This window comes from Musa acuminata, chromosome BXJ1-1 (assembly GCF_036884655.1).
Source record: "Musa acuminata AAA Group cultivar baxijiao chromosome BXJ1-1, Cavendish_Baxijiao_AAA, whole genome shotgun sequence".
Taxonomy (NCBI): domain Eukaryota; kingdom Viridiplantae; phylum Streptophyta; class Magnoliopsida; order Zingiberales; family Musaceae; genus Musa; species Musa acuminata.
The window spans coordinates 4,779,044-4,801,011 of NC_088327.1; the positions used below are offsets into that span (position 1 = coordinate 4,779,044).

General features: G+C 38.5%; 3 protein-coding genes, 1 long non-coding RNA gene and 2 other non-coding genes across 7 annotated transcripts; 5 read left to right on the forward strand and 1 right to left on the reverse strand.

Annotated features, from left to right (window-relative positions):
• Nucleotides 1–285: 285 nt before the first annotated feature.
• Nucleotides 286–4,802, forward strand: LOC135618644 (elongation factor 1-delta 1-like). 2 transcript variants are annotated; one of them, XM_065119806.1, is made up of 8 exons: nt 286–438; nt 917–1,031; nt 1,117–1,233; nt 1,310–1,388; nt 1,578–1,698; nt 1,895–2,008; nt 2,124–2,285; nt 4,581–4,802. In XM_065119806.1, coding segments are annotated over exons 2-8 (681 nt in total). In that variant the 5' UTR covers nt 286–438; nt 917–945; the 3' UTR covers nt 4,583–4,802. The 2 variants fall into 2 exon arrangements, with proteins under 2 accessions (XP_064975878.1, XP_064975801.1); XM_065119729.1 differs by having other exon boundaries at nt 286–434.
• Nucleotides 4,583–6,896, forward strand: LOC135618591 (galactomannan galactosyltransferase 1-like). The gene is made up of 2 exons (XM_065119637.1): nt 4,583–4,638; nt 5,131–6,896. The coding sequence occupies exon 2, from the start codon at nt 5,261–5,263 to the stop codon at nt 6,719–6,721; it is 1,461 nt and encodes a 486-aa protein (XP_064975709.1). The 5' UTR covers nt 4,583–4,638; nt 5,131–5,260; the 3' UTR covers nt 6,722–6,896.
• Nucleotides 6,897–8,946: 2,050 nt separating this feature from the next.
• LOC103987533 (uncharacterized) lies at nt 8,947–13,676 on the reverse strand. Its single transcript, XM_009405865.3, has 6 exons — nt 13,278–13,676; nt 11,623–11,749; nt 9,915–10,054; nt 9,614–9,676; nt 9,402–9,470; nt 8,947–9,288 (listed from the first exon to the last, which is right to left on the reverse strand). Exons 1-6 carry the CDS (start codon nt 13,455–13,457, stop codon nt 9,217–9,219), a joined length of 651 nt encoding a protein of 216 aa, XP_009404140.2. The 5' UTR covers nt 13,458–13,676; the 3' UTR covers nt 8,947–9,216.
• Nucleotides 13,677–18,510: 4,834 nt separating this feature from the next.
• On the forward strand, nt 18,511–21,529 carry LOC135618758 (uncharacterized). Its single transcript, XR_010489145.1, has 2 exons — nt 18,511–20,275; nt 21,265–21,529. It is a non-coding gene; the product is annotated as an uncharacterized LOC135618758 (long non-coding RNA).
• LOC135592680 (small nucleolar RNA R16) lies at nt 19,391–19,477 on the forward strand. Its single transcript, XR_010479188.1, has one exon. It is a non-coding gene; the product is annotated as a small nucleolar RNA R16 (small nucleolar RNA).
• Nucleotides 19,821–19,907, forward strand: LOC135592683 (small nucleolar RNA R16). The gene has a single exon (XR_010479189.1). It is a non-coding gene; the product is annotated as a small nucleolar RNA R16 (small nucleolar RNA).
• Nucleotides 21,530–21,968: the final 439 nt, after the last annotated feature.

Genomic DNA, 21,968 nt, shown 5'->3' on the forward strand with positions numbered 1-21,968 from the left:
TACACATATTCAATATCATGAGATTATGGATGTAACAAATGAAAGTAATGATTAATCTAATTGTTTTACACTTATTTATAATAATCCCATTTTAAGTCTTATCAACCCCTCCACCTCTCTCTCTCTCTCTCTCTCTCTCTCCAGCTTATGAGTTGGCACGGTCGGTGGTGGCTTATAGGCTGGGCCCATCCTGAGGTAGCCCACATCATGTGAGCCGGACCGGTTGGGAGTCGTAAATAGAAAGCGCTCGAATGCAGCCGGCTCGTATGATGAGCCAGACCGGTTGTGGCTCGATTCGGTGATAATTAGGGTTCGCCCTCTTTTAAGTAGAAGACGCTGGATCGCTTCCCCTCCGCGTCCCATTGCCCTCTCCCTCGCTCGCTCACTTCTTTCAAGCCCTAAAGCTCATCTCCGATTCGCGTCACCTGTTTCTTGTAGGTTGTTCAATTGCATGATGATTCTCCTGCCAGGATTAGATCTGTAGTTTTGTTCCCTTTTGTTATGGATGGATCTCATTGGGTTTTGCTGCCTATCTCTGGGCGTCGACTATGCTATTGCCGATGAGGACCTTTTTTTTTACTGCAATATTGTGTTATCCATTCCATTTGTGTTTGTGGTCGACTGTTGATTCGATAGAACAAACCCCCATCTTTTCCGTAGTGGTTTACTTGTGCGAAGATGTATTTGGTTTTAATTGGATCATTCTTTTAGCAAAGTTGGTAGTTTTTTTCTTTAAAACACTTAAATGTCTCTGTTTTTTCTCCACTTAAAAGTGGGCTAACAATTGACTATAGTGACATCTTGTTCTATCTCATATTGTGATTGTTTTATTGAAATTTTAGCACTGTGGTTGTGAAACTGATGATGTTATACGTTGGAATACCCAAACTTATATCTTTCCATCTTGTACCTGCAGGAGGCGGGATATTTATTTATTTGAAAGCAATGGCTGTTGTTTTCCACAATCTCAATGGTGCGTCTGGCCTCCAGAAACTCAATGACTATCTTCTTACCCGCAGTTATATTACTGGGTAGGTGTTTGGATGCTTTGGTTCCTGCTGATAAATATCTGCTGCTTCGATCATGGTATCTCATATTCGCTTGGGTTTGTTTCAGTTACCAAGCTTCAAATGATGATATTGCTGTGTATGGTGCACTTAATGCAGCTCTGTCTTCGGACTATATCAATGTAGCTAGGTGGTATAACCACATTGATGCTCTTCTCAAGTTGTGGTATGTGCTTGTCTTGGTTTTGTTCAATCTGAATGTATTGATCATCGCCTGTTGTTGACCTATGTGATGTGATCAGTGGTATCTCTGAGGAAGGCAATGGTGTGAAGATTGAATCATTTGAGGAGGCCCCATGCTCCCGTGTTGCTGGTGGCAAGGTGACATTTGAATTTTAAATAGCTTGTAGTGCATAGTATTTTACTGGTTTCGTTACATTGCTTTAGCATATTTTTCTATGAATGCAAATTGCACGACACTATTCAAAATTGTCGTACGTCCAATGTACTATATATAATATGATAAGTTACTTGATGAGTTAATTTTCTAATTGTGATCTGAAAATTCAGGCCTCAGCAGCGGAGGATGATGACGATGACATGGATTTGTTTGGTGAAGAGACTGAAGAGGAAAAGAAGGCAGCTGAAGAGCGTGCAGCAGCTGTCAAAGCATCTGGAAAGAAGAAAGAATGTAAGTTGGATACATTTTCAAGTGTGCATTTTTATAGTTATGTTTGGCTTCTGTTTCATGGCATGCATGCATTTTGGCTGTCAAACATGCTTGTTGTGTTTTTTCCTTGAATTTTGTGAGCATGAACATATACATTTTGGTTGTTATATTCTCATCATAAACATTGTCTGAGCTGAGGATCTTTTCCTATGTGCAGCTGGAAAGTCTTCAGTACTTCTTGATGTAAAACCATGGGATGATGAAACAGATATGCAAAAGCTTGAAGAAGCTGTAAGGAGTGTCAAGATGGAGGGTTTGCTTTGGGGAGCCTGTATGTAGCCCGTTTCTCTCGAACAGCAATGAGCTGAATTTGTCATTTCACTTTAATTCAGAATTTAGGAAGCACACTTCTGTCTTAATCTGATCATATCTTGTTGAACATGCAGCAAAACTTGCCCCGGTCGGGTATGGTATCAAAAAATTGCAGATCATGTTGACCATTGTGGATGACTTGGTCTCTGTTGACAACCTTATTGAGGACTTTCTCTTGGTTGAACCAGCAAATGAGTACATCCAGAGCTGTGATATTGTGGCATTCAACAAAATATGTAAGTGCTTAATTTGTAATTGTGCTCTGTGCATCCATCTCTTGTTTCCACTTTCGAAATATGATTAAATTATCCTTTATAGGCGAAAAGGTTTATTTGTCCCAGTAAAATTTCTTCGTAGGGGAATTTTTATGTTATGTTAATGTGTCAATGTTGTCCAACCAAAATATCTGCCTACAGTCTTTTTTTCAGTTGCAATAATTGAGTTGTTATTTAACTGCTTTGAATACCTTTAGTTCTACTCATCTAAATTCAAATTTTTTGCCTTGAAAGTCAAATATCTTGAACCGATAACTTCTGTTAGTATCAAGTCTATTTAACCTGGTGGGCATTATTTTTACCATGGCCTTTCACCTCACATTTTGTCACTACCTGTTATGGACCATCCTGCAAGATTTTTTGAGCCAACGTGTGAATGAAAAATGTTGTCCAATCCATGAAAAATTACATGGTTGGTTTTTAGTTATTAGGGGCATTGTGGAATCAGCTAATACATCCATTCCTATAGCATTTCAAGGAATTTATGTTGATGCATACATCTTTACTCTTGTCGTATACATCCTCTGCTACCAGTCACTCCCGATCTCGTTGTTCCATTTTCCTATGTTGATGTATGCATCTTTACTCGTCATATACATCCTTTGTTACCAGTCACTAGCGATCTCATTGTTCACTTTTTCTTGAAAGAAGTTTCTGTCACTTGGCACATTATTGTTTATATTCCTGTCAAGGGAAGGAGCTATATGTTTTGTTCATACAATTTATTTAAAATCCATGTCAACTTCTTTTTTGCATGACTTTTTGTATTAAAAAAAAATTCATACTCTTAAAACTGGAATTTTTTACCTCTTTTATTTATAAAATGTACCAAAGATAATGATCATTCTATCGAGAAAAATCTTTTTTCTGGTACTGTTTAGTTCATTTTTAAGACTTTTTTGTACCTTTTTCCAGTATCATTATAGTGTTATATCCTTCTGTTAGCATGCCACTTCTCACCTTTAACCTTTGCCCTGATTTTTTAATAGGCGATGAATTGTTTGTTAATCATTTTATTCTTGATATATATATAAGGAGTGCTTTTGAAACTACTGCAAGATCTTGATGGTATTCAACTTTGGCACATGTCCTTTATCTTTCTGAATACTTAGGAACAGAGTTATGATTTTTATTTCTTAAATAAGATCAAGGTCTTCTAAGTTGATATTTCATCAGTTGATGTCGAAATGATTTTATGCTAAATTCTCAAGCTTTTGGACTATATTTTTATTTAGTAAGCTGTAAAATGCAATTATCAGGCTATACTCTTCTGAATATACCATTTCTTAGATGGGAGTGTGTTATAAGTTGTGGTATTATCCAAAAATGACATTGAGATTATCAACCATTTTATAATTAGTTGTAAAAAGCATAGCTGAAAGTTGTGCTTTTATTATTATTTCTTTCATAAATGGCATCAGCTATGGTATTTTTCTTCTGCCAGGCAGTTAGGTTTATGTTTTGCACAAGCCTAAAAATTCTTACCTAGCGTAGGTTTTGTTCCAAGCTGTGAATCACAGATACAGATATGGGATGCATGATTTTGATGCTTCAACTTTTCAAATTTTGAATGATAGTATGGCAAAGATACAACAATAGAAAATTTTTCAAAGCTAATTACATTCATTGTATATGAACTTTTAACAAAGTGTATAATTAACTTATTATTGAGAAGCTATTTTTTAATGACGTAATTATGCAGTGATGTATGGAAGGTAAAAGAAAAGTTTATGAGAGAGTCAACTAAATTATGCAATCATAATCTGATTCTCCATACAAGCATCAATTTTATTTTATTTTTCAAAAATCATATATCCATCCTGTTCATCATCAAATATGGTCGGACACCAAAAATAAGAAAAAAGGTCCTCAGAAGAGGTCATAACCTCCCAAATATCCCAAAATGATATTTTGAAGTAACAAAGTGCTTGACAGTTCTAAAGTATCAAACCTGTATCCAAAAAGTACCCAAGCGCCATGCTGTGCATATGATTGGTATGTTCAAGTATTTTCGTCTCATAGTTTCCATGGACTGTTGTACTTCTGTGGCTTATGTAGTTGGTTGATCTGGTTATTTCTGTGTAGTTGGTTGCACTACTGTTGCATTATATTGTATCTATCATCTTAGTAGGTTGCCATATCTTTTTTCAGAGATGCATGCCAGTTTCTGTTTCTTGTATGCTTGTCTTTCGTTTATTATTTGTACTTTGTTCTGTATTGTGCCATGAAATTAACTTAAAGATATATTTGTCACAGAGGATTGTTGTAATCTTGGCTGGTGATCCTGTAGCTGAGCTCCAATTCTTTTTCCTAGGTAAAAAATTAAGCTATTATTTTTCTAGAACATGCTCTGATAGACATTTATGAAACACTGCTGTTATCATATCTGGTCCTATGAGTTTATCAAACCCACTCTTTATTATACTTTGTTGTTACTCCCATTATTTTTATAATGGTTTTATTATATATTTGGATCGACAGGTTAAGATGCTTAGCTCTGTCATGCTTGTTTCAAGAATTTGATGTAGTTTACATTGGAGCAACTCATGAAAGTCGCATGCTATGATATCTGAATTATTCTTTTTAACTTTACATAAAAATTTAAATATATAATTTTTTTTGTTAGATTGATCTATTGAGCCAATCCCAAATAATTAGGGAGGGATTTATGGGTTTTATTGTTACTGTTGAACCAATCATCTTCTTTGTTGATGAATCTTGTGATGATATATACTATTTTGTGAATGCATTTATTGTACCAATTATTTGTTTTAATTTAAATATTTATTATTTTTAATTGAGAAAGGCTCATTCATGCGCGTACGAACGCGTACTCACCCGTTTCCCGAAGCACACGTGCCACGCACGTACTTGAAGTGTCTCTTTCTTCTCCTCATCCTCCATGGATTGCATGCCTCTCTCTCGTAGAAGACAACATGCAAACAGAGGACGAGACTCCCCCTCGAAAGAAGTCCTTCCTACGTTCATCCGTCACCTTGCTCGTCGCTGAGCGCCTTCTCTTATTCTTCTTCGGCGCCGGCGTCGCCCTCCTCTTCTCCGTCCCCGCCCTCTCCTCCTCCCTCTGCACCGTCCTGCCGAACCCCATCCCCACCCCCCTCCCTACCATCATCCATCATCGGCCTCCTCTCGCGCCTAGTATCCCTCGTCGGCCTCTTCCTGTGGCCACCACCGCTCCGAGGCCTCCTCTCTCCACCGTCAGCCACCGCCGCGACTCCCGGAAGGACCCCGATCGGCGGCGTTCCACACGCGCCACCTTCTATGACGACCCCTCCCTGTCCTACACCATCGACCGCCCCATCACCAACTGGGACTCCAAGCGCCGCGAATGGCTCCGCCTCAACCCGTCGCTGGCCACCCCGGACCGGGTCGTCATGGTGACCGGATCGCCGCCGGGGCGGTGCCCCAACCCGGGAGGTGACCACCTGCTCCTCCGTTTCTATAAGAACAAGGCCGACTACTGCCGCCTCCACGGCTACGATCTGTTCTACAACACCGCCCTCCTCCACCCAGAGATGCCCGGGTGCTGGGCCAAGATCCCGTTGGTTCGCGCCGCCATGGTGGCTCACCCGGAGTCGGAATGGGTGTGGTGGGTGGACCAGGACGCGGCCTTCACCGACATGGAGTTCCGTCCCCCGCTCCACCGCTACCGGGCGCACCACTTCGTGGTTCCCGGTTGGCCGTACATGGTGTACACCGCCCGCGACTGGGTGGGCCTCAACGCCGGTGTCTTCCTCCTCCGAAACTCCCAGTGGGGCCTCGACTTTCTCGACGCCTGGGCCAGCATGGGTCCCCAGACCCCACACCATGGCAAGTGGGGCCGGATCCTCGACGCGGAGATCCGCGGCAAGCTCACATCCTTCGCCGACGACCAGTCCGCTCTCGTCCACCTCCTGGCCAAGGAGCAGCGCCGCTGGCGCGATAAGGTGCACCTGGAGAGCGCGTACGACCTGCACGGGTACTGGGAGCCCATCGTGGGGCGCCTGGAGGACGTAGCGGCGGCGTACGCCGAGATGGAGCGGCGGGACGCCGTGCTCCGGCGGAGGCACGCCGAGAAGGAGGCCGGGAGCTACGGGGAGACGAGGAGCCGTTACCTCGACGCGGCCGCCGGCGGCGGGGGGGAGAAGGGGAGTGGCAAGCGGTGGCCGAGGAAGCGGCGGTCCTTCGTGACGCACTTCACGGGTTGCCAGCCCTGCGGCGGCGACCACAACCCGGCGTACACGTGGCAGGGGTGCGTGGACGGCATGGCGCGCGCGCTCAACTTCGCCGACGACCAGGTCCTGCGGGCGTACGGCTTCGGCCACACGAATCTCAACGACTCGGCGTCCATCCGTCCGCTGCCGTTCGGTTACCCAGCCTCCTCGCGCGGTGGCCGGTGATGGCGCGCGGTTCGCCAAGAGACTCCGCGTGGTACGGCCGTCACGTGATTTGTACGTCTGAGGCCTTCCGTGGTAGTCGCCCAAATGTGATTGTATTGTACAAAAAAAAGAAGATTTCATGTCACTTGATAGCAACTATTTTTTTCTTAATGATGTAATCACAACACCTCAATAGATCCAATTATAATTGTAAGCCAAGGATGTATATATAATGAACCATTATTGCAATGGAATTTGTAATGAGATTAAAGAAAAAACAAGTAATTCCATAGGTTAAATCCTCCTTTTGTTTGAATGATTGTACACCTTTCATTTTCTATCCAAAACATTCATAACCATGCTCTCCCCTTCCTCCACCATCTCCTTTTCTTTTCGACTCTTCTTCCTCTCTTCCTTCACCATTCTCTTCATGGACTGGCACCAATAATTAAAATCAGATTACGAATAGTTCGCTACATCCTGCCTTCATGGACTGCATCCAATTTCTATCGTGAAGGTTAAATCATAGTTTAATTGCTCAAGATCAAATTGTGATGATTGTATTAAGGATTGCAAGTTCTGAGAAGCACTGTGTAATAAACAAAAAGGAAACATGACAATGATCATCCACCACCTATCACCATTAGCAGCAAACACCAGTGTCCTACCATATCTTTCTGAAGAGACATGTCATTTTTTTATACAACCACATGCTTGACATAAGTGGTTGTTAGAATTTTCATATGGGTAATTACAACCTTATAGTTAGTTATAAAAAATTACATTCACACCCTTATAATTATAAAAGTAAAATATCTAGGTCTATCTATACTAACATTATCAATTTTATCGATAAAAATATAAAAATAAAAATATAAAAAAAATAATTTAATATTTGATGACAGATAATGGTATCGTTGGCATTGACGTCGACGTAGTTGCTTAACCGTCTCCAACGACGATAAGGTCCTCTCTCACCATGATGCACTCACCTGCATGAGGAGTGCGTCGTCGACCTCATCGCCACTCACCCTATGCCGACCTCTCATCGCTCGCCCCGCACCGTTCTGCATTTACATCGATGCTGACACAATTACTGAGCGACAACTACGTTGGTGTTAATGCAAATGATGGTGGCCACCACAACATTTTCGACGACGTCGATAGTCGTCTCATTGCTAACCCATTTGGTGGATCCTAGCTTCAACTGAAGCTAAGGTCGATGCAACTTCTATCACTCCCCCTGCTATCACCCGCCTCGAGTCGTTGCTTAGCAATCACATCAACAACAATGCAAATGGTGGTGGTCGCTGTGATGTCTACAATGAAGATAGTGGTCACCTCATCGCTAACTCATTGGATGGATCCCAACCTCGACCAAAGTTAGGGTTATCGAAGCTCCTGCCGCTCCCCTCACTATTGCCCACCCCATGTCGCTCTGCATATGTATCAACATTGATGGTGGTGGCAATTGCGACATCTACAACAAAGATGATGGCCATGTCACTACTAACTTGTTGAGCAAATCCCAACCTCGACCCGAAGCTAAAATCCACCCAATGGGTTAGCAACGAGGTAGCACCATCTTTACCATAGACATTGTAATGACCACCACCATATAAATTAACACCAACACAATTATTAAGCCGATACAATTGTCGCTCGACAATTACATCAATGTCGATATAAATGTAGAACGACACAAGATAAGCAATAATAAGGTCGACAACACATTCCTCATGAAAGCAAGTGACATCGTAATGAGAACGAACCTTATTATTATCGAAAACAACCAAACAAATGTATCAACGTTTGTTTTTATATTTGCCACCACCAACTAAACATTCAAATTACTTTTTTATCATTTATTTTTATATTTTCATAGATAAAACTAACATCGTTATGATAAATATTCACTTTCGTAACTATAAAAATATTAATATAATTTTTAAAAATATAATAATCAAAATACTAAAAATAACTAATAATAAAGAATAAACTATAATTAACACTATATTTGATAAATAGATAAATTGACTAAAAACCTCAACAATAAAACATAGGAAAAGCTCAAGTAAGACGAATATGTTTTGTTACAAAGTAGAAGTTCAAATCCTAGCTGGAAGTGGAAGACAAGGTCCCCCAAATAGGAGGGATGCAGAAATCACATTGTCTCAGCTACGATCAGGTGATGACCCACAGCATAATTCCTTCGAAAGCTACATCACTCGTGCATTAACTTCAACTTCTGCTAATAGTTATAAGATTTATCACCTAAAAGGAAAACATGCATTCCTTCCTCATAGTCAGCAGTGCATCATTGGTAATGTTCAGAACCATGATGGCTGCATGATGCTTACCAGAAAACATATCTACATTATAGGGATGACACAAATTTCTAGCTACCCAAACTAACATCCAAGTTTGTTGCAACATCCACGCTCTAACATACATATGTTACATAATGTGGCTGCAAACAGCAAAAGTTAGCATGAATGTAGAAAACCCTTGCAAGTTCAAGTGCAGACAGTCTTCAGTCTCTTTGCAGCCTGCACAAATCCTACAATAACCTGCAACTCATCCAATTGCTTCAGGATAAACAACAAGCAATTGGGTTCACAGAATCCATTGTCAACTTTTTTGGTTTTTTGATAAAATTTATTATTACAAATGCACAAACACACGAAAATACTAGACTTGCCTGTGACATAAAATGCCTCTGGACTACATCAATTAGTTGCTCCTTAGAAGGGTTAGGACTGGCATCCACCTGATGCAGACCGAAAGCACGTGAGTTAGATAAAACAAAGAAAATGATATGCTGGGAGAAAAAATCATCATATCGGCGCCAACAAGAGAAATCTGATACATATAAAAGTTAACCACGAAAAGATTGCGTAAAGATTAACTTACAAGATTAAAATGACGCCAATATCTCCATAATGCTCTTGTTTCTAGCTTGCTCAGGTCAACTTTCTGCACCAACCACAGAGAGCATCTCTTCATTAGTAACACCAAGGTACATTTTAAGTGATCCTGACATTAAGTTTGCACACCAAAGCAACCCAAAGGATAACAATCAACAATGGCACAACCCAGAAACACTTGTAAGGCATTCTATAACATGTCAGGTACCAAGACCCAAATGCTGAATCATGTCTAATAGAGCCAGCCCATAACACTGTTCACACTGCAGTTGTTCATATAAACTTACAGTTATACTCCTGGAAGATGTAACAGATCCCTTAGAATGTGAATCACAAGACAGAGACCGGCTCAAGGATTTGTTAGACGATCCCTTGTGATGCCTAACCCTTGACTTGTGTGGCTTTTGCAATTGCATATCATCAGACACTGCAAGAAGTGATTGCGAAAAAAAAATAAATATGATGAAACCATGCCAGAAGCCCTGATCAAAGTAGTAATAGGTGCCTTTATACAAGCATATCCCATCTCAGCAACAATGATACTTTATTATAAAAGAAACTTCCTATATATCAGGATGTACTAACAAAACATGGATTTTTCACAGCCTGAATCATAAGTGCATTCCTATTTTCAAAGAAAAAAAACTATAAAAAAGTGCTGAAATGCAAAATTGAATTTTTTTACTAATTGAAACTCGACCTTGGCTATATTTAGCTAATGAAAGAGTATTTTAACACATATATGGAAAGTAGGTTGTGTAAGTTATGTACATCAGTAACATGAAGCCTCATAATAGAACCTACTAGCAAATCGAGTCAGGGAATATCCTTCAAAGTTACCTAAAGACCACATGGTCATCTTAAAATAAAACCGCAGCATAATACTTAGTGTATTATCATGTTCCTGAAGAACATGGATATATACTATCAACCTCAAAAACAGTTTCTACATAATCATGCTCTAGTGTACTACAACAACACTTACTCTATTACAATGAGGAAAAAAGAGACTCAGATTCAATAATGAAGTTGCACTTCTATAGAAAGTCCAAAAGAAAATGACAAAATTATATGTATATCATTCCAAAATTAGTATCTTTGGTATTTGCCCATCTAAATTTAAGTTTATCATATGTCCTAACAAAACTCAAAAACATGCAGATATATCATTATGGTTGATCTCCATTAGTCAGACCGTTTTCATAATAATGTTAAAACTCCAATCAACATTGCTACCTCTAAAAAAAAAAATTATATACCTCTAAATTAGTAGTTTTTGTATATATTCATTAAATTTAAGTTTAGGAATTGAGGAGGTGAAAATGTAATGGGCATTTTAGTTATTAAAAAATTTTAATACTTTTTTTGAACTCATCGGTAACCCTGGTCAACAACGGCTAACCTGAGTTTATTAGAGGAATGCTAACAGGGGTAGCACATTTCGAAGAATTAAATTTGAAGAATATATGGAATAACTAAATATTTGAAGGGATATATATGCCACCTTAAAATTTGGAGCTAATATGCTATATAGGAACTCCTAAAGGATAGATATGAAGAAACCCAAAATTATCAAAATTTGTAAATACAATTTAGTCTTTGACCAGTCAGTCAGCAACATACAACATTTGTTGGAAAGACGAATCTTTTCCTACTCGCTGCAATATATAACAGTTATTTGGAAGCCATATCCTGTGACACAGTTACAAATTCTCTCTTATACAAAGCACAGAAGGCCAAAGAATGGGGAAAAGGAAGACCAGGGCAAAACTGAACAAACAAACAACTTAGCTACTTAATGCAAGAAGATGTAGTTAATACATGATCTTGTGGAGAAATTGAAACCATCAGCTTGTTCGACCTAAAAGATAATACAGATCACTGTATCTCCTCAATTGGTCCTACATAATCAATGGTTGGTAAATGGTACATTTTTAATTGAAGAAAGGAAATAAAAAATATAATTGATACATACTTGGCCAATAGTAAGCTTACCCATATCTGAACCATTCCATTGCATGTTGTCACATTCAGTCTCATCATCGTCCTCATGGCCAGTAGGGGCTTCAATCACACTGAGAGCATTTCTTTGCAGTTTCACTTCAATACCATTAGTAAGAACCTGAAATTTCATGGGAAATAATTAGAATTATATTACTTCATACTAAAACACAGAATGTGATATCTATCACGTGATTTCATCTAAGCTGACCACAATTAGGAAGAAAAGAATAGATACATAAACAATTAGCAAATGATCAAACTTAGAGTAAAAGCTTTAAGCTAAACTGAACAGTAGTTCAGTCTGCAATCCTGAAAGATAGGGAGTAGGCCTTCATGTCCTGCTGAGCATCAGAACTACTAATAAACAATAATGTTTTCTCCATAAAACATCATACATGTTCAGTCAAGTAATTAATCCAGTTCATTTTCCATTTTGACAACTATGCCAGCAAAAGTAGATTCATCCTAAGAGAACAAATATGCATAAGAACAGGATCATGCAAACAAAGCAGCAGAAAAATCAGATTACAATGATCAGATAATTTTCAGAAATTGCTACCTGAGTTCATTCAGATTTGGTGTATAATGTACTCAGATGGATGATATCAGTAGCAATTAAAACTTGCAAATTTGGGCACATAAAATCCAAAGTAATGCAGGAAAAAAACATTAATTTAGGGTCCATATAAGGAATACTGATGAAAAGTTAGCAAGTAGCATATATTATATATAATGTAAGGGACCAAAAAAGAAAGTTCAGATCAAAGAATATTTATATCAAATGAATATTGATTTAATAAATTTAATTAAAAAAATACAATTCCTATGAAATAAGAAACTAATTTCTATATAAAAAAGTCAAACTCTTTTTCGTTTCCTTTTCTTTCTCTGCCCAACCACAAGAACTGACTTATCATTACACTAAACCTCAGATCTACCAAAAACAGAAAAAATGTCGTTATAGCATTTGACAAACCAATCGTGATTAACCAATTACACCTTTCAAAGTTCCATATCTACTAACACAAACCACTAATCTGCTGAGAATGTAATGAAAAAAAAAAAAAGCGGAAGAAAATTCACCATAAGTGCCGTCCACATTTAAAGCCAACAGAGCATTTTTCTATTATAATTACTAAGATCGAAGAAAATTAACAACATCTTAGATAAAATAGAAATGTTAAAGAGACGAAGCAGTACAATTTTATTAGAGAACTCTCGCATGCAGAAACCGAAAGATTGCAAAAATGATACAAACAAATTTAGGTTATATAAGAACCCTAATCTTTCGATCAAACTTCACCTTAAATCACTAAATCTGTAATTGCCTACACAAATGCAGCTTTAATTACAAGAAAAGAAGAGGCAAACAGAAACGATCATTTTCATTATCCGAATCCACACGGTCAAACTGTCCTTTTCTTACTACAAGAAAACAAGAAAAAGACCGATCAATTCGAACTCTAGATACATTAAATTGGACCACATTGCACAATTAAAACGCAAAAAAAGGAAACCCCAATGTTGTAGGGAATGAAACCCTAGAAAATTCAGCACCAACACCACTGAAAATCTCCGAAAAGAACAATCTTTCCTTGCAGAGAAGCCCAGAATCCAACCGGGAACGACCAAATAAGGCAATTTACCAGCCAATGCCATCCGCCGAGACCGACGGCCTTCTTGACGACCCCCTGGAGACCGACGAGAACCGATTTGGTGCGGTTGTTGCCGGTCACGACCACCTTAGTGTGCCGCGGAAGCACCGATAGCTCCTCCTCGCTGCTCTCCCCGCAGCCCTGTTGGCATCCGCCGCTCATCGCCAGCATTAATTACCCCTCCCGCTCCCCCCGCTCCCCTCCACCTCAACTTTCACCAGAAAGTGTCGGAAAAATCCAAGGAATCAGATCCAGGCGCCAAATTGGATGCGGCGATCGAGCATTGCGATAAAAGGTTGGAATTTTGGAAGCAATTAGAGAGAATTTGGTGGGAATTATTTGAAAGAGATTGACGGTGTCGGAGTGTGCGTGAGCGAGTTTTCTTTTCGCTCATCGTCTTTTCTCACCTTTTATCGTGTGCGTCTCTTTCGGGGCCATGAATCCCGACGACCACTGTAGAACCAATGGAGTACTGCCACGTATAGCAGGGGCGTGGTGAACCCGGCGCTCCTCGGATTCGAAGATAGCGGTTACGGAGGACGAGCGTTATATTTCTAAAATGACGATTTTACCCCATACCTCTTCTGGTTCGAACCCGCTCGACTTTTTATTATCTGTTTCAAATTTTTAGCTGTATTTTATATTTTTTATATTTCATTTTAGTATATAAATTTTTGAATAACCGATTTGGATAAGAAATGTATCGAAGATCTTTTGTCAACGAATAAGCGCTCAACAATTAGATGCAGTATTATTTATTTATATATAAATAATATGTATTATTTATAATTTTTATTTGAGAACAACGACGAAGCAAAGATTCACATATATGTAATGGATGGTGATGATGTCAATATGGTGGCCTGGCGAGGGTAATAAGGGAAGGAGGAACAGCGGACGGTGACGGAGAAGTCACCGTTAGGTGGGACCCATATGGTGTTGTAAACTTATCTCTCGTCCTCCTTCCACGTGACGGTGGAAGAGGCGTCCGTTTGCGGTTCGTTATACCTTCTTGTCACCAATAATTTAGGACCAGTTTGTTACTCGATCGTTGATTGGCGAGTAGGACGGTGCAATCGGGCCCCACATCTGACGCTTCAGTCGTCATCACAACGGGTACATCCAAAGTGGATCTCAGGAAAATCACTTATATTCCCCCATCCGACACCCGCCGTCCAGCCACGAACCCCGGGAAAAAAATATCTACGGGCGGCGCCACTACGGGTTTTCCCGCCACAGCCGTGGAATCTCGACCGTCCATCCTTCGCTTCCCATCCTTCCACTGTGCGAATAACTCGAAGCCAAATGCATCATCCCTCGTGGAAATAGGAAATGAATGCTTTCTGCTTAGGCATTGATTCATCGAGTGGAAACTCCCAGCACAGAACGCAAAGCAGTAAAGAAGATGATTCAGACATGGATTTGGCATTCAAGCCTCGGCCGTAGGGAATTCCAGTAATGGTAGGTGTTCTCTCATTCAAGGTCTTCATGAAAAGACAAACTGTTTTAATTGGAGCTAGCAATATCCTGACAGGATTCAGCATCATCTTTCAGAAGTGACAAGTTGTTTTTGACTTCTGTCATCTCTCTGAGACATCAAGCACTAAAACACTCCTTTCAAGGCTATCTGCTCATCTTATAGTCACAAAGTAAGATCCCAACGTTTCTTCTCGGCAAGATTTGTTGTGTGTTTCATTTTACCGTTCCCTCCCAATGATTTCATCGGTAGCTTCTCATCTCTGACAAGCATGACATTTAGAACCAGCTTTGAGGACTGTAGCCTTTGTTTGGAATCTTAGTTGACACAATAGAAATTTTTTCTTGCAGGCATATTTAAGGCTGTCAGCATGGTGTAAATGAGGCTTTTATATGTTCATGTCAAAGACTATGCATGGTCTCATTCCTGGTAAAGAAGCTCAATCAATGCAATAACAGGAAATATGTGACTAGCCACTGTTAAAGCAATAGCATTGAAAGGACAGTTCGATAAACCAGGATAAACTGATATATCTCCAAAGTTACAGCATTGCTCAACAAAGGTCAGATCTTTTTCCTCATCATGAACCTATTCCACTCAATTGGTCACTCAGCTGCAAGGTAAATTTGGCTGAACAAGCTTTGATGCAGTGATGCATATCTGTATCCCTTCTCACTCTGCTTCGTCTCGGAGGGAATCAGGGAGCATGGTGTGTCCAAATTTATTATGGTGAGTTGTCCCTTTTCTTTTGGCTTCTACAAGCTTCTTTGAGGACCTACAGCACACTTTATTATGCTCTTGTAAGCAGCATGGGCTTTCATTCTTCGATGTAACTTTTTGAAATAAAGTGACTGGTGATGGAAGCTGCTCCTTTTCTCCACTGAGGTAGCATGGCTTGTGTCACTGGTTTTACCATGTGGCAAACTAGAATCTTTCAGCTTGCGAGGACTCAAAGTAGACCATCCATAAGAGATGAGAAAGACATAAATCTGGCGGCCTGCAGGCTGGTTGGCAAAACCAAGGAGGAGGGTGGCAAAAACAATCAGAGAGACTGAAAATAGAGGAGCTTGTGGAAGGATGTGGGAGAAGAGTGGTGGCTGAGGTACAGAGAGAGAAGGTAGTAGCTTGCCTTGTAATAGGCACTGACCTCAGCTGAAGGCAAACTTTTCACCTTAGTTCTGTTTTATGGGATTTCTCCTGGTGTGCATTGATGGATGTACTCTGTCCCATCTTCTATAACATTGGATGGCATCTTTAGAGCTAGGAAATCACAGCACTAGAACAGAGAGGATGGAAGGATTTCCTGTGTTTTCCTCCATGGAATTGTCAAGATTTAGTGCCACAATAGACTCTTGCTTCAGTTTAACATATCCCTTTCCTTGTATTATGCTGATCTTTTTTTATTCTGATCTGTTTTATTTGGTTTAAGATACTCCTTTGATGTTATTTCCTTGTTCTTAAGGCTTTTATATCAGTTGTGAAGATTCAAAATCATACAACAAGCATAAGAGAAATGCATTTTTTTTAATTGCAAATGCTTATAAAAAAGTAGTGAGAAATTCATATGATAATAATAAAAAGATAGAGACTAATCTCCTGAAAACAAATACTAATTAGAAAGTTGGCTTTTTATTGAAACAACCAGCTTATACTGATAGACAATGTATTAATTACAGATTCTCAATCACCAGTCCAACTAAATTGACAATTAAAGTATCATAGTTCTTGCCAGCTATGTTAGGATCAATTTCACAAAATATGCACAATAATTATTCAGTAACTCCTTAGAAGAAGACCTGATTAGTGAGGGGGTGACATTACAAAACTCAATAATGCATGACACCCTTCTCAAACTAAATCATGTGTTCTAATGGCAATTGTGTGAGCCCCAGTACAAGATGTCCATAAGGTTGATCACTTTGAAGGTCTCTTGAATACAACAATCCTCTTAGCAGTATTAGTAGGACTTGGTTCTCGCAGAATCATTCTTTCGCAGTATCAGAACAGTTCCAACTAGGTTCAGTAGCAGATTGCAAGCCTATACCTCCCCCAATTGTCCTGTTACTGTTAAAGAATGGTTCACATGCATTTCTATAGAGCTCTCCTCTTGATTCCGTACAATTAAAATCACACTATAGGTTAAAGGATATCTCATCATCATTGGAATATCAGATGAACCAAGACAATCTACTTGAATTAAGTAGCAAATTCTTTGATCTTCTCGGTCCAAGAAAGGTTAAGCAAGTTGTCGAGGTTAAGAAAGGTTCACATAAATATGATGCTCAACTATTATGTTAGTCATGTCTTCATCACGAAAACTAAGGTGAGCTGTAAAATGTTGTTGCTTAATTGCTTCTAGTTTTATATAATTTCTTCACAATGAGTCTTAATATATGATTCTACAATATATCCAATTCTGTTCATGCGATGAGCAATTTCTTAAAAACAGGGAGATTAAATTACTGATTACCTCCTATAGTTAACTATAATTAGTATCTTAATCTTTATACTTTAAAAAGTAGTATTGGGATTCTTATATTTACGAAAGTGAAATACTGAACTCCGATTCTCCTTACGTCGTTAACTTCGTCGATGAAAAAAATCTCATGTATTTATTACGTGCAAAAAGACGGGAATAAAAATGATAAAAACATAAATTTATTTTTTAAATTATTAATTTTATATAAAATTTTCTTTCAATTTTCTCTTCCCCTCCTCTTTCCAACTTGCTAGCCCGTTGCTGCCACACTTACTTGCCCTCGACGAGCGATAAGCGAGCGATGAGCGAGCAAGTTAGAAAGAGGAGAGGAGGAGGTACGGTTCATGGAGTTGGTAAAGTATGAAGTAGCAAACGTTAAGGTGAGGTTTTATAGTGGCAACCACGACAATGGGGTGCTAGGGATCCTGGCCCATGCGTTCTTATCGAAGAGCGATAGTTTGCACCTAGACATGACGAAGCGATGGATAAGAGACTTTGGGAAGAAGAAGTTATCAGTAGTGATTGACCTATAAGTCGATGAGTGAATGCAACTAGTGGTGAGTGAGCATGTTAAAAAGAGAAGGGGAGGAAGAGATAGGTATAAGAAGTTTATATAAAATTAATAATTTAAAGAATAAAATTATATTTTTATCCTTTTCATTCGTATCCTTTTTTGCATGTGATAATATATATTATTTTTTCTATTGATGAAGTTAATAACGTAAGAAGAATTATAGTTAAATATTTTATTTTCATAAGTATAGATATTATAATATTATTTTTTAAAATATAAGGATCGAAATACTAATCATAATTAACCAGATAATATGTAGTATTGGCTGAAGTAGTGCTTCCTATCAATGCAACTTGCACCTTTGCATCGTTGGATTTAACTGTTGTATAAAGCTCAACGAGGGGATTGCTAATGCTCCCTCTTCTAACTCTTGTTTCGATCGAAAACCTATTCACTGATCTACATGGATGTATTCATAGACACTGTAAGATTTGTGGCAGTTGTGATAGAATGAATGCATTGTGTAAACGATTCCCGGCGTGGGTCAGACATTATGTGCTTAGGGCTTTATATATAGGATTTTGTATCTCGTCATCGTGGCGTACTATCCGTTGACCAGTTTGACTGTAAGTGGGAAGCAAACAGCTGGGCCGTCACCAAAGAGAGTGGCCCATCTACAGCCCATCATACCCAAGATAGTATAAAGAAACCTTATATATAGTGCTTTAGGGTTTCCCCCCAGTGAAGCCCTATTAAAATGTACCCCTCCGTCCTCGCTCGATCTATCGCTCCATCCGCCTCCTTTCCGCTCGTCTTGGAGCCTGGTTTTTTTGTTCCCTTGTTTCTCCGTTCCATTCGTTGTTCGTACCGAAATCTTGTGGTTTTGATCGAATTGTCGCTCTTGATGACGAGAATAGAAGCAGACGGGCGGTCATAACCTGATGCCGTGTTGAATGTCTGCGTCCTCGTAGGCTTTACCTTGAAAGCATCTGAGAGGGACTTCATCGCCCTTCTTGTCGATCTCTACTGCGCCTTTTCTTCCACTCTTCTTTCCCGTGCTTTTTCTTCCTTTAGTTCCGATAAAAATTCGATTTTTTTTTTTCTGTCGAGTTATTGCTCTCGATGACGAGAGAAGAAGCAGACGGGCGGTCAGAACCTGATGCCGTGTTGAATGTCTGCATCCTTATATGCTTTCTCTTGAAGGCATCTGAGAGAGATTCCACAATTACTGTAGTTTTACATGTATTATTCGTTGGTACAGATCTAACTTTTATCTAATAGTCGTGGTTGATGCGCTATGATGAAGAATTTTTTGTTTTATGTCTGGACATATGAGATCCACTTGGTGTGTATGATTTGTTGTGATTCTTCTGAGCAATATCAACCCACATTTTTGTTACATTTGAATTAGGTTTAGTTTTCCTTGATTTGATATCCTTGAAATTGCACCAGTTACCCTCCTCTCTGGTGTTCTTTGAATCTGAGGGGATATAACGGGTGCAGAAACACAAATGGTTGGCTTACCAGCCCATTGCATGCGTCTAGTTGTTGCTCTGGTGTCAAATGGTCCGATCGAAATTCCTGTCAAGCATCAATATGATATAAGGATTTCACTAATTTTCTCCTCCCATGAGAGTGGCAAATGATGTGAATTTAAAATCTTATCCTACACACTGAATCATGGTGTGGACCATTAACTCCGCTTATTATCTGATGCCCTCTCTTTCAATCTTTTCTTATGCTAACTTTACTGTTAATTGCGTTTTTTAGGCATTGCAAAGATTGATTTTATGTATGCTTTAGTATATGTACAAATGTTTGTAATGTGCTAAGCTGTCACCATTAAAACGGAACTATGTTTCTTTCAATGTAAAAGGAATTCTATATGATGCTTTTTTCTTGTGTCATGCAGATTTATTCATTAGAGTAGTGCTTATGCTTGCTTTGCACTATTCCAGCTCAAGTATGATTTAGTTATACAAACGTGTGTACTCTTGATGAGTTTATTATGATTTTTAAACCTTCAAAATATAGATGCTTTCAAATCTAACTTTCTCGTATGTGGGTGGCAAGTGATGTGAATTTGAAATCTTATCCTACACACTGAACCATGGTGTGGACTGATAACTCCGCTTATTATCTGATGCCACTTTTTTTTCCTTCCACTATCTTTTTCAACCTTTGTTTGCTAGTTTCAGTTCAAGCTGTTCATATATATGATTGTGGCATATGCTTTCACATATGTTCAACTGTTGACAGTATTTGTAATGTCATTCTTTTATTTCAATTAATTACAAAATTGATGTATTCCATAATGTACTTGACTATAAATATATTTTTGTTAGGTAGAATTTTCTTGCTTTTGCTTATATAAGGTTTCTTTTCTTTGACGTTCAGCTTCAAGACTAGCTATGATGAAGATTTACTTATATGTCTCGACAGATGAGGCATTTCTATGATTGTAATACTTCTTCTGAGCCTATGTCAAGGAATTTTGTTACAATTGAGTTTGGCAACATGTTAGTATTTTAATCTATTTGTTTCTTGGGAGTCTTTGTTTGTTGATCTGTAGATATGCTTTAGAAAATGGTATCAAACTTAATATTTGTGTTTTTGAAAATCAAATTGTTCATGTTACTTCCAAGTTAAATTTTTATACTGTAGATTTTTCAACTTTTTTTATTCGTTTCTGTTGCTATGATAGTGAGGTTTGGAGTGTCTTAGATGATGTACTCTGAAGATAATCATTTTTATTTATTTACTTGTCTCTGTGCATTGCTGAAGCCTCTTCTCTAGAGTTGAATCTGGCACTCCTTTAATGTGAATTTGAATTTATGTTGGAAACATATTTAGGATTACACATAATTCTCCTGCTATAGTTTATATTAGGACACTAGGTGTAAAGTTTTTTTATTACAAATAAATGAGCCTGGAAGATACTTGTGCTGCATATTGATATACATTTTGCCATGCGTGAAAAATTAATGCTTTCTGATGAACTTCCAAGTTTGATAATGTAGTACATGTTTAAAGATCCACTCGCAGATGGCTGATTAATTGAAACTTGCATGTCCTGACTGTGCCTTTCTTTTGTCAGTGGTGCTATTTCCTTTAGACAAGGTGTGCTGCTGCTTCTTTTTTTAATTTTTTTACTAAAACATACACATGATTACTATGGTTGTGCAATTAATTTGGTATTCAACAATGTGGAGATTGTTTAAGAAGAGATGCAAAAGAAGTCAAGGATAAAATGTGATTAAAAACTGAAGAATTGAACGTTCTGCAATTTCTGTTTTGCCAAACTTGCAAGTTGAATAATAATCTACTTGGATGTTACAATGCTGGATGATAAACTGCAATTGGTGCAGAGCCATTGTCTCCAATGATCAAATTATACTTCTGAGGGATCTGAGAGGAAATTTGAACCTTCAGTACACAATTCCAATATTAATACATTTTTTTTACTGGATTATAATGGATCTAATCAGCCCAAATTCTGAGTTTGCAGGGTCTGCTTGTTAAGGATGGATTCTCATGCAGTTTCCTCAAGGCATTTCATCGGACAGAATGTATAGGTCATTCATGAGTGATTATGCGGAACAAGAACAGAAAGTGCCCTCAAAGATCTGGATTTGATTTTATCAGGGAAATTTTGTTAGATATATTTTGCGGATGATTTGCATTGGAGTTGGATTTCGACTCTGCAATGTTTCATTATTTGATGAGTAATGAATACTTATTAAGTTTATAATAAGACAATATTGTATGGATTAGTGCTGATGGTGATTCCTGTGGGGGCTGTTCTGCTGTGTTCATGAATAATTTTTCCTTTTTGGGAACGGTAGCAGCTTAATTGTGGCATGTAAAAAATGTTTATTACTCTTCTTAATACCACCATTGTTTAAATTACTTTTTAGCATATATACTACATTTTCTTTCAAATGTATCAAATAACTTATTTGCTTCTCCTAACGGTGTATTTGCATGAATGTTGTTAACGTTACAATTCATGCATTGACCTTGAAAATTAACACTAATCAAGCATGAATTGATATTGATCCAAATTGAATATCCAACAAAAATGGACATTATAACAGATAATGATATTATTATGTTAAATGTCAATCTTTTTTGCCGTCAATTCCCGTTTGTTCATAATACCTATTAATCTTTTTTTTTTTTAATTTTTCTATTCATTTTTATAAGGGACGA